Source organism: Mesoplodon bidens (genome assembly GCF_964165515.1).
Source record: "Mesoplodon bidens genome assembly, chromosome: 15".
Classification (NCBI taxonomy): Eukaryota; Metazoa; Chordata; class Mammalia; order Artiodactyla; family Ziphiidae; genus Mesoplodon; species Mesoplodon bidens.
In genome coordinates, this window is record NC_138171.1 from 44,884,132 (window position 1) to 44,895,757 (window position 11,626).

The following is an 11,626-nucleotide window of genomic DNA, read 5'->3' on the forward strand; positions in this document are numbered from 1 at the left end:
TGCGAGACAGAGTTTGGGCATGGGGGAGACCCCTGTGCCCCTGCATTTGAGGCCACGAGGCAGGGGGTAGGCTCAGGGAGGAAGATACATGCCATTGGGAAGTGTGTGTTGCCCACATCACTTTGCCCATCTATGCCTTGTCTCCCTCTTCTATAAGATGAGGGCAGCTGTACCTAACTCACAGGATCTTCTGATGGTTAAATGAGTCAGTCCATTTAAAGTACTTGGCATAGTAGCAAGTGCTCAATAAATGCTATCTGTGGTCAATCCAAGGGGTAAGTGGAGATGTTTAGCCCTGTCCCCCCTCCCCCCGCGAATCCACTATGCCTGCTATACGAATGCAGCTTTCCTTAGTCCCGGCTTTCAGCAAGATTGCCCAACCAAGTCCCCCTATCTGTAAATCCTGGGGCTTCCACTGTTATTGTTCTATCATCAGCATCAACCCAAAGGCTCTGTGGGTCCCAATCCCTTCCCTTTGGATTCGGAGGCTTGGGGGGAAGGATTCCAGATCCTAGCACTTTCTCTCTCCCCTCACCTTAGAGTGTGTGATCAGAATGGCTCTGGGCAGTGACATCACAGAGCCCTCACCCCATCACTGGAGTGGAAGAGTGATGAGGCCGTGGCAGTGGGTGCAGGTGTGGATGTGGCTGGCTGGGCTGGGGACCGTAGAATCAGGTGGGAAGCTGTCCTGGGAACAGTGGGAAGGAGGAAGGCCGGGGTGTGGAGTGCCTGCCCCTGAGAGGCTGGGAGGCCAAGCCTGGGCTTTTCTCTTTGTCTCCATGCTTCTCTCCCATCCTCCCTGCTTGGCGTGGGTCCTCTCATGGAGAGCTCAGCTGACCCTCAAGGAGTTCCTGGAACAAAATCAAGGCCCTCCACAGCTGTACTAGGGCTCTGTGGCCTGGCCAGGCCCTGGGTCTGCCTCAGCCTCTTGGGTGGGGGGCACGGGCCTGTTTGGCTCTTTCATAGACTTTGCTCCGGGTCCCCAGCACCCAGCCTGGAGAATGCCAAGGCCTTGGCCCGGGGAGCAGAGTCTCCACTCTTCCTAGACAGACCTGACTTCTTTGATTACCCAGACTCGGACCAAGCCAGGCTCCTGGCCCTGGCCCAGTTCATTGGAGAGAGACCTGTCCTCTTTGTTAACTCAGGTATGACCCAGCTTGACAAGGGGCTGCCCTCCTTGCCGGGGCCTGGAGGACAGCTGCCCTTGGCCCTTTGGTTGGAGGTGAGTCCAGGGCCCCTGTCTCAACCTCACTGTCTAGCAGGTTCCAAATCCAGGCTCTTCCATCACATCCTGGTGGGCGCTCTGGTGGTGGCCTTCTTCTTCCTGCTTTTCCAGTTCTGCACACACATGTAAGGCCTGTCCCCCTCCCCAAGCCCCGCCCAATTCAACCTTCCTTGGGAGAGGCTGAAGGACCCAAAGCCCAGGGAGGCGGCGGCGTGACCTCCCACCTCTGATCTCCACACCCCATAGGAGCTGTGAGAAAGGAGCCTAAAAAGCCGGACGAGGGCCCTGGACTCTGCCCTGAGTGCCCATACCCGCCCTCCTCTCCTGCTGATGAATAAAAGTCCTTGCTTCTTTCTCCCTGACTGCTCAGCTACCCAGCCCGGGGGTCCTGCCCCATCCTGCGGTCAACCAGTCGCCGTGCTTTCTATCCCGAGGCTCCTGCTCCCTTCCCAGCCCCAAAGAACTGGGTGATGAGGGCCTTGGTGGCGTTCACGCAGATCGTCTTTATTAGCGGTCTGTAAAGCACCTCCCAGGGTCCCCCGACCCCAGACTGGAGGAAGCCTTGAGAGGTCTGTAGCACCAGGGACATGCCAGGGCCCGAGGGCAAGATGTGCAGCCTAATGGGGAAGGGACCGGGCGGCCCCCCACCTGCCCCCGGGGTTGCACAGCACTGGGAAGGCTGTGGGGTAGCAACCACCTCCCTCCCCCGACACCCACAAAGGAGTTTGCATTTGGACGAATTAATAAAATAAATAAGATTCCTCAGGCCGGCCTCCCCTGGAGAGGAGCAGTGGCGACGGCCAGCCCTGAGCGAGCCCACGGGCATTAGATAGGGTGTCCCCTCCCTCCCAGGTGACAGGGAGCTGAGAGGAGTTTGCAGCAGGGGGGCTGGCATGGCCTTGGCAGCAGGGCCTCCCCGACAATTCTGTGAGTCCTGGTCCCCTCAGGCTCCCCACAGCCTCGAGCCCTAAGCGCTTGGGAAGGGGTGCGCCTTCTTCCTCTTCCTTCGCTTCTCCAGGGCCCAGGGGAGGTGATGGAGACAGGGGCTAGGCAGGAGGGGGTCGACCTTCGGTTCAGGCACTGTAGGGAGAGGTCCCCTCTCCCTGCCTTCCAGCTCACCTGGTCCCAGCCCTCAGCCCCTGAGGGGACGTGTCCCCACCCCTTCGGAGTCCATCTGTCAGTTCCCGGGGACTGTCAGAGCAAGAGGCCCCTGGCCCCTCCCCCCGACCCAGCAGCCCCAGAGCCCTGTCCCCACGGCGTAGGGGTGGGGTGGGGAGGGCCCCCGGCCCCACCCTCAGTCCTGGGTCTGACAGGGGGAGGGCGGCCGGGAGCCCCGGGGCCGGAAGAGGCGGCAGGCCCCGCGGCAGATGAGGAAGAACCAGTAGAGCTGCGGGGCGAGGAGCAGCGCGGCGCCCAGGTTGACGTGGGCCGGGATGGCGAGCGGCACGGCGAGCAGGGGCAGGCCCGCGTGCCGCCCGTAGGCCCAGTACAGGTAGGGGAAGAGCAGCACCCGGCAGCAGAGGAAGCTGAGCAGCATCAGGGCCCCGTTCACCTTGTGCAGCAGCGTGTGCTGCTGCTTGTACTGCGGGCGGGACGGGCAGACAGGGGCGGGGTGAGGGGCGGGGCGCCTCCGGCCACGCCCCCGGGTCAGCCCCTGGGCCACCTCCCCCTCGGCCCACCTCCCTGCCTTGCCTTCCAGGTTAGGGGCCCCAGGCCCCGCTCCTCTCCACCCGCCCCCCTCCGCCCTGACGCCTCCCCTATACCCCGCGTTATAGCCCCGACTCTTCACCTGTCCTTTAAAGCATCTCCAATGGGTCCCTAAAAGTGCCCGCCCTTCCCCGCTCCTCCTGTCACGCTCAAAACCCTCAGCGCCCCTCTCACCTGGATGAGGATCTTGCCAAGGCAGACGAAGGGGGTGCTGACCTCTGCCATCAGCAAGCAGCCTAGAAAGAAATCTCCCTTGCCTTGACGCCACACCTGAGAGGAGAGGAAGGAAACAGCCTGTCCTGAGCGATTCCTGGGCAGCGCCTGCCCCCCAACCCCCGTCACTTTTGGGGATGCTTCACTCTGAAAGTCTGAGCACAGGTGAACAGTAGCTAAGCTGGGAGCACTAACTCACCGTATCCCTCCAACCATCCTGCAGGTGAGATGGTATCCCTGATACTACAGATGAGGAAACTGAGTCTCAGAGGCAGTGGCGTGTAACTGTAGCTCCAAAGCACCACAGCTGGGTGCGATCCACCCTCTTGCTGTTTGGGGCTGGGCTGGAGCCCATTAACCCCTCCATGGGGCCCTCCATCCTGGGCCTGCCCTGCTGCTGGGACCTGGACCCAGGGCTTCCTAGGCTCCTGCAGTGCTGGCATGAGCAGGACACGGGGCCCCGGCTCTCAGCAGCCCCACTCACCACCGAGAGTGGGAAGCACACGAGCACCATGACGGCATGGTGGAGCACCATGAGGAACTCCTTGTGCAGGTAGCCGCGTGCCACGGCCCAGGTGCTGCCCGGGGCTCTGGTCCCCCCTTCGTCCCCTCCGTGCCCCTTGACCTGGTGCTTGTGCCAGTGACAGAGGAACATGGCGTAGATGTCATAGATGAAGTAGGGCACTGCAAATTGCGTGTAGGCAGAGGAAAGCCAGTGTCTGTTGGGCAGAGAGAAAGGGGGGTCAGGGAGGAAAGGGGATGGACAGGGCAGCTGCCAGGTGCCGGGGTCCATGCTGGATGCATCACGGGAGTCAGATCTCAGGTGATATTCGTAACAACCCTGAGACAGAAGTGGACTCTCAAGTTACAAGGGTAGAGGGTGAAAAACTTGCCCAAGGTCACACTATCACACAGCTGGTAAGCAGTAGGGCTGGGATTCAAACACCGACTGACCTCAGGACCCACCCAGGATTCAAACACCGACTGACCTCAGGACCCACCCAGGATTCAAACACCGACTGACCTCAGGAATGGGTGGCATTCTTCATATTCATTTACTCATATTCTCTCTCTCTCTCTCTCTCTCTCCATCTCTCTCTCTCTCTCTCTCTCTCCCTCTCTCTCTCTCTCTCTCTCTCTCTCTCTCTGCAATATGGTGGGAGAAAAAGGAAGAGAGACCAGAAGATAGCCACAGACCTGAGGGCCGAGATAGAGTGAGAAAACAAGCCAGACCAGATCTGAGAAACAGCTGAGATCAAGACGAATTACAGCAGAAGAGTAATTCTGGGAGTGGTGGGGAGAGAACATATTGGCTGACATTAATTGACTGCTTATTTCATGCGGGCACTATTGTAATATTCTAAATCTTTTACATGCACAAACTTATTTACTCCCCACAGAAAGCCTGTAAAAAGTAGGCATGGTTGTCACCCCATTTTACAGGTGAGAGAGGCTAGGTAACCTGACCAAGGAACAAACATGAGAAGTCTGGATCCACAGCCCTCCCTCTCAGCCCTGCTGTCCCCTAGAAGATTCGAGACAGGGGTCACAGACAGGCCCCATTGGGGAGTTGGTGGTGCTGTCAGCGGTGCTTGCTCTGCTTGAATGTGGCTCCATCTCCTGTTTTTTCAGGTACAGCCAAGCATTAAGGAGAAAACGCTGAGCAAAAGGAGTCAAGAGCAGAGAAAGTTCCATGCACTTAGAGAGTAAACAAAAATGAAAAGTGCATGAATACGCAACATTGCATTTTTCTTCTCGAGTCAGCACATGAAGCACCTTCTCTTAAATCCGTAGTCGTGTGACAGGTCCAAGGTAGGGTGGGAGGTCGAAGAGGCAGGCCCAGGGGAACTTGCCCAGCTCGGTGGAGGGATGAAAGCAAAGTCAGCCAGAAGGGACGCAAATATGAGGACAAAATAAGAGCAGCTGCTGAAGGGAGAAGTGGAGTGAGACCTGAGGGCAGGGCAGCTGAGGACCAGGGGTGAGATGGAAACAGAAGGTGAACCCTGGGGAAGACTGGCCTGGAAGGGGACAGGCAGCCCACTCTAGCAGGGATGATTTCAGGAAAAGAGAAGCAGAGACCCATGCTGGAGTGTGTGACCAGGAGGGAGAGAGAGAGGAGAGGAAGCAGTGGCCCAGGTTAGAGACGAAGGGCAGGAAGGTGGAAAGGGGTCCAACTGGCCCAAGAGAAGTTAGAGCAGAGAGTGGCCTGGAGAGTCAGCCACAGCAGACACGGTGACACCACTAGCTTGTGGGGCTCCAGGACCTCCAGGCCCTGGGCTTCAGTGTGCAGGGTTAAACCCATTCCCACCCTCTTCAGCAATTAGGTGCTCAGAGGTAGGAACAGCTGTCGCCCCTGGATTAACCCTGATCCTTCCCACCCACCTGAGGATTAAGCGGGGAGGGACAAGAACAGACTGGGTGGGGCAGGGGAGAAAATGTTAAGAACTGAAAAGTGACCTCTGTAAGAAGGCGAGAGAAGGGAATGTGTGGGGATCCAGCCTCATCTTGGACCCAGGGGTGGGAATGGAGGGAGAGGACAAGAGGAAGCCAAGTCCCCGGGGTGGGGGTCTGAAGAAAGAGTTTAGCATCCACTCTGTGTGGCCAGAGCTGCTCTAGGCATTAGACACACACAAGTCAGTTCCTCCTCACAGCAGCCCTTCCAGGTAGAGATGGACCGACCTCACTTCACAGATGAAGGAACTCGAGGGAAACAGGGAACGTCTCTAGGTTGGGGCATCCAGACAATGTCCCTGGGGCTCAGCAGCCACCAGAGGAGGGGAACAGGACCAGAAGTTAAGCGTGGGGCGTCATCAGCACCCTCACCAGCAACTCTGTGGCGGCGGCCCGTGGGTCAACCTAGAGCTGCCCGTCAGCACCACGGACAGGGCCCCTCTCCTCCCTCCTCCTGCTCCACCTCTCAGGCCTGGGGTTTTGGCAAGCACCAGGCACTGCAGCAGCTCCCAGTGCCAAATTTTGGCCTCTTCACCCTCCACTCTCCACCCCACTGCCTAACCATTGGTGGCCTTGTTTGTGTCGTCTGTCCCTCTCATGCATAGAGCTGGGGCTGGACACCTGGATTCTGGGAGGAGGGGAGGGGTGAGCCCGGCATGAGTAGAGAAGCACCCCAGTTGGGTGCTTCCAGCAGGTTGGAAATGGGGTCCGAGGGGTGAAAGGGTGGGAGGAGGTACGGGAGGAAACAACCTTCAGAACCTACTATGATCCAAGAGGCCGGGAAGCCTAGGAGCTGCTTTGAGAATCCTTTTTGCTCCCCACTCCCTCTCCTCCTGGTTCTGACCTTTAAGGACAGGATGTGGATAAATTTATCCCTGGGTGTTGAGTTGCAGCTACTGCAGTTGACTTGCTCAGGCTCAAGTTAAGGGCTTGGGGACCACTGAAGGAGTCCCCTAGATGATCTGGGGTACTCAGGGGTCACACATACACACAGGCTGCTGGAACGGGGGCTAAGGTGGTCTCATGGCACTTACTGGTCATCTATGATGTGCTTGCAGGAGGTGGAGACGATGTAGCCAGCTGTGGAGGCCATGACGGCTTGGACAGAGGACACTAGCCTAGGGAGGAAGAGGGAGCAGCAGTAGAGGGAGGGGACGCGCCCCTCGGTTTCTTCTCCTTACTGACCAGTTGCTGCACTTCTTGGGTGCTCCCCGCCCGTCCTTCCCCAAGGCTGCCTTGCCCGGGACTCAGCCACACCACCTCAGGCTCCTGGACTGGCCCGGCTGCTACTCCTCTGTTCACCCATTCCTCACTGGACACTGAGTCGCCTTCCTCTCAGGAGGACACCAGGGAGGTCATCGTGAGGTGAGATGCTGCTGAGCACGAGTGGCTGATGACAAGGTGTCCCTTCCAGGGAAGGGGGGGGCACAGCACAGGATGGCAGGGGAAGCCCCCGGGCCTGTTCTGGCACCACTCAGCTGCCCAGTCATCGTGCAGGTTATCCCACGGCCCCTCGGTTGCCTCTGATTCCCCCTGGTCACTTTCCCGCTCTCTCCTTGCCTGCCACCACGCTCCCCACCCCAACTCTGGCCCGGATTCCAGGGTGTGCAGAGTTCCACTGTTCACTCCTCTGTCCCTCATTCCCCCAAACACATGCCCCAAATAACACACAGCTCTGTGCCCCTTGCCTTGCCCTCTAATATCCTATCGGGATGTTTTAGTCACAGGCCGGACCTGTTTTGGAGGGTGGGAGGGTGAATGGAAAAGGGAGGGAGAGCAGTCTGGATACTAGTAGACCAGATGGCTGGGTTTGGATGAGGTCTCCCGGGACAGCAAGTAAGGCAGCGAGGAGAGAGGGAAGCTTGGAGGTAGAGCCCACCGACCACATCAGGAGCCCCCAGTCCCCACCAGGCCAAGGGTCCCTTCCATCCCCATAGAGCCTGGGGCGGCGGGGAAGGGAGGCAGTTTACCTGGCTGAGACAATGACCGCGTCGGCCTCCCCCCAGCGCAGCTGGGGCAGCCGCTGGAGCGTGTTCTTGGAGAGCAGGAAGAGTCCGGGGAACACCACCCCTCCAGCCACCATCGGGGTCAGCATGGTGCTCAGGCCTCGGGCAGGGAGCCGAGCGAGCGGCCGGGAAGGGACAGGGAGGCCGAGCTGAAGGGAGTTAGAGGCGGAGAAGGGACGCCAAGCAGGGGAAGGAGAGAGAGAAAGAGAAAGGGGCACAAAGGGGACAGGGCAGGGACGGGATGGGGCTGGGGAGTCAGACCAGAGGACCCGAGAAAGGGAGTTAGATGAGACTGGGGAAATGGGGAGAGACCGGGGACAGGGAGGATCCGAGAAAGGGAGCAGGAGAAAGCCAGCCAGAGGGTTGGGAGAGAGCCGAGGAGGGGAGGACCGGGTGAGAGGACAGAGGGAGGGGGTACAGGACGAGGAGGATGCGGATGGGGGAGGGGAGGGAGAGAGGCAGGTTGGGGGGGGGGCTTACGTGGAGAGGCTGGGAGGGCCCGAGGAGGCGGGGTGGGAGGTGGGGGGTGGGACTGTGGTGCCAGCTCTGAAAGGGAGGGGAGACAGAGGAGCAGCCGGGCAAGTGGTCAGCGGTCAGCACGGCTCTCCCGCCTCTCGCTGCCGCCCCAGTCCCCGCGGCCCGGCCCAGAGGCTGTACGGGGCATTATGGAGAGTTCGTGCCCAGCCCCCTGCCCCCTCGGTGGGGAGGGGGAGGGGGACGGGAAGTCACCAGCTTGGGGAGGGCAAGGGAGGGGGAGGGAAATGATGGCACCGACCAGACATCAAGAAACCGGACCTGCAGCAGCATCTCTCCATGCAGCTCTGAACCACAGCAGCGGCTGCGACAGAGGTGGGGGGGAGCGGAGAAAGAGGGAGGGGGAGGCCCTTAAAGAGACAGCCGCTGCGGCAGGCACAGGGGGCTGCCTGGGAGGGTCGGCCTGGGAGAGCCAGGGGAGGGTCGGCTCTCCTCTTGGGGAGGGAGGTGGCCTGGGGCTCCTTGGCCAGCTGGGAGGAGGCCCTGGGCCCCCAGATGGGCCTGACCCCGTTTCCCACCAGTACTTTGCAAATGCCTGCCATTTCCTCCTCTGCCAAGGCCTCTCAACACGTGTCCCTCAGCGGCCTTGGGGTCCCAGCTTAGGGGCACCCACTCCGCAGAGAGAAAGAGGATTCCCTGGAGGGGTGAGCAGGAGAAGTTGGTGCATCTTGCTGTCTCTGAAGGATGAGTTTAAGGAACAGATGGGAATAAAAACACCTCAACACAGTATCCTTTGGGCTCAGAGACCCCCACGTCCTTCACCCCAGTGGGAGGGAGGGAAACTCTGAGGTGTATATACATGTGGTGCCTCTGGTCCCAACTCCGCCGCAAGACTGTCCTATGATCTCCTCTAACTATTGTAACAGCACTGAGGTAACCACATGTGTCCCCTTTTTACAGGTCAAGAAATGGTCCTGAGGCCTTCAGTGACCCTCCCCAAGGTCACATAATTCAGAAAACACAAGAAACCACTCATATTAGACAGCAGGGTTTGAAGAGAGTGGGGAAGTGCTGCCTCTCTGAAAACCCACTTCAAGCCCGATGATGCCCCTGCCCATGTCCTTTAGGCTTCCTGGCCTCCCCTAAGCCCTGGTCACTCTCTTTTTCTTCAGGTTTATTATGCTCCTGGCTCCCCTTCCTCTGCAACTTCACAGCCCAATTTCCATGTGGGAAAGGACCCTGGGGATTGGCTGATTCAAGCCCCTCATTCCACTGCAAGGAAACCAAGGCCCAGTGACTTGACCAGAGTCCCGCTGCAGGTCAGAGGCCCCGCCAGAACCACACTGGCCTCTGAGCTGCTTCTCACCCTTTCATGCTGCCTCCCTGGAATTTGGCCTTCTCGTCCTGAAACCAACTACCCTGTAGACATCTGCGTGACGTGGGGCCCTGCTACCCAAACCATACTTTGGTTTCCAAGCCTGTCCTAAGATACGCCTCAATAGTAACCCTAGGATTTGCCTTTGCCTGTCCAAAGCCCATGCCATCACCTCCCCAAAGGACTGGGATTTGCAATTTTGTGCTGCCCTCTAGTGTCGTACTGGGGGAACAGACCCTGAGAGGTCTCTGGCCTTAGGCAGCAAGAGTGGGGGACAATTTTAGAGACAATAGTGGACCTAGCTTCCTGACCTCAGTGCTTCACTTAAGGGGAAAAGGGACCCAACTTCCTGAGTGTTTACTATGTGCTGGGGACGGGGTGCGGTGGTTTATTTCATTCTTATTTAATCTTCTCAGACGGTAGTATCTTTGTTTTATAGACAGGAACCTGAGGCTTAGAGATTAAAAAAAAAAAAAAAAAAAGACAAAAAACCTGCCCAAGATAACCTAGCTATGAGAATTGGCAAAGCTGACTTTCAAACCCATGTCTGCATAGCTCCAGAGCCAAAGATGAGCAAGGCCGCAGGGTGGTGCTGAGTTGTGGGGAGGGCCACAGACCTCGTGGAGCTGTGGCTTCATTTTGGATAGTGGGCATTAAAGCAGATAGAGATGGGTTTTTTGTCTTCCAGACACCCAGATAAGTTCTGCCTTCTCCTCCCTAAGGTTTGGCGGTAATTCACAGGTATATTACTAATTGTTGTCAAATAGGCCATAGATTTGCAGCACAAGGGCCCAGGCCAGCCCATAAACATGTTTCGTTTGGCCAGTATGGTGTTGCCAGTATAGTATTTTCTTAAATTCTAAGTTATTTGTCAGTGTTTAAAAATTAGATTTCACATAAAAGCTCAACTTCTTTTAAGAAAAAAATCAGGAGGTCAGACAACATTGGGCCCACACTCTTAACTCCATGATGTCTGGCTGGAGCCGAGCAGCTGCTGCCCCCACTGGATGGGATGAAAGTAGTCTTCCAGCTCACACAGTCCCCACAGAGCCTACATCTCTTGTGTCACTTGCGGGAGTTTGCAACCCCTATTTTATTTTATTTTATTTTGGCCACACGGCTTGTGGGATCTTAGTTCTCCGACCAGGGATTGAACCCAGGCCCCTGGCAGTGAGAGCACTGAGTCCTAACCACTGGACTGCCAGGGAATTCCCTACCCCTATTCTACAGACGTGAATTCACCTGACCCTCACACAACATCTCCACGGAGAATGGAAGGTGAGTATTCTTATTAAACCCACGGGGTTGGGGCTTCCCTGGTGGTGCAGTGGTTGAGAATCTGCCTGCTAATGCAGGGGACACGGGTTCGAGCCCTGGTCTGGGAGGATCCCACATGCCGCGGAGCAACTAAGCCTGTGAGCCACAACTACTGAGCCTGTGCGTCTGGAGTCTGTGCTCCGCAACAAGAGAGGCCGCAATAGTGAGAGGCCCGCGCACTATGATGAAGAGTGGCCCCCACTTGCCACAACTAGAGAAAGCCCTCGCACAGAAATGAAGACCCAACACGGCCCAAAATAAATAAATAAATAAATTAAAAAACACCTACTAAAAAAAAAAAAAAAAAAACCCACGGGGTTTACATGGGGGCTCTGAAGTTCAGAGAGGTTAAATGACTTGCAAGAGATCCCATAGCCAGTGTCTTTTGATTCTATATCTCCCACCCACCCACGCTCACATACACGCATAGTCTGCTTCTGCTCTTATCACTAACTCTTCCTGAAAGTAGGAGATCAGCTCCACCAGCCCTGGCCCCAGGAAGGATGCCCTCACCCTGTCCTCTTACTTGGATGCCACCAGAACGGCCTCTGGTCTCTCCATCCGCAGGTTGGAGTGGTTCTGCAGACCCCAGCTGAGCAGAGCAAAGCTCAGCGGGAAGAAGATGCAGCCCAGTACAAAGAGCAGGGTCATGCCTGTCTGGAGTAGAGAAGGTGAGAAAAGATGGCTGTGAGAACACCTCAACACAGTGTCCCTCAGACCCTCCCTTCACCCCAGAAACTCAAGGCCTATGGGATCCATCTTTCATAACCATCAAAAGCCATCAGGCGTAGCTCTTCCCCAATCTCTTCGAGATCCTTAATGCACTTTAAATATGCCTCATCCAGAGCAAATGGACAT

At 57.3% G+C, this 11,626-nt stretch overlaps 2 protein-coding genes across 3 annotated transcripts; one reads left to right on the forward strand and one right to left on the reverse strand.

Moving 5' to 3' along the window:
• Positions 1 to 611: 611 nt before the first annotated feature.
• LOC308628328 (fertilization-influencing membrane protein) lies at positions 612 to 1,354 on the forward strand (the record flags this gene model as incomplete). The annotated part of the gene is made up of 3 exons (XM_081255155.1): positions 612 to 675; positions 987 to 1,145; positions 1,263 to 1,354. The coding sequence occupies 3 exons, from the start codon at positions 612 to 614 to the stop codon at positions 1,352 to 1,354; spliced, it is 315 nt and encodes a 104-aa protein (XP_081111281.1).
• A 1,165-nt stretch (positions 1,355 to 2,519) lies between these two features.
• Positions 2,520 to 11,419, reverse strand: TLCD3B (TLC domain containing 3B; the record flags this gene model as incomplete). 2 transcript variants are annotated; one of them, XM_081256718.1, is made up of 5 exons in its annotated part: positions 2,520 to 2,807; positions 3,107 to 3,202; positions 3,630 to 3,864; positions 6,631 to 6,714; positions 11,295 to 11,419. In XM_081256718.1, the coding sequence occupies 5 exons, from the start codon at positions 11,417 to 11,419 to the stop codon at positions 2,520 to 2,522; spliced, it is 828 nt and encodes a 275-aa protein (XP_081112844.1). The 2 variants fall into 2 exon arrangements, with proteins under 2 accessions (XP_081112844.1, XP_081112843.1); XM_081256717.1 differs by lacking the exon at positions 11,295 to 11,419 and adding an exon at positions 7,567 to 7,691.
• Between the last annotated feature and the right edge of the window lie 207 nt (positions 11,420 to 11,626).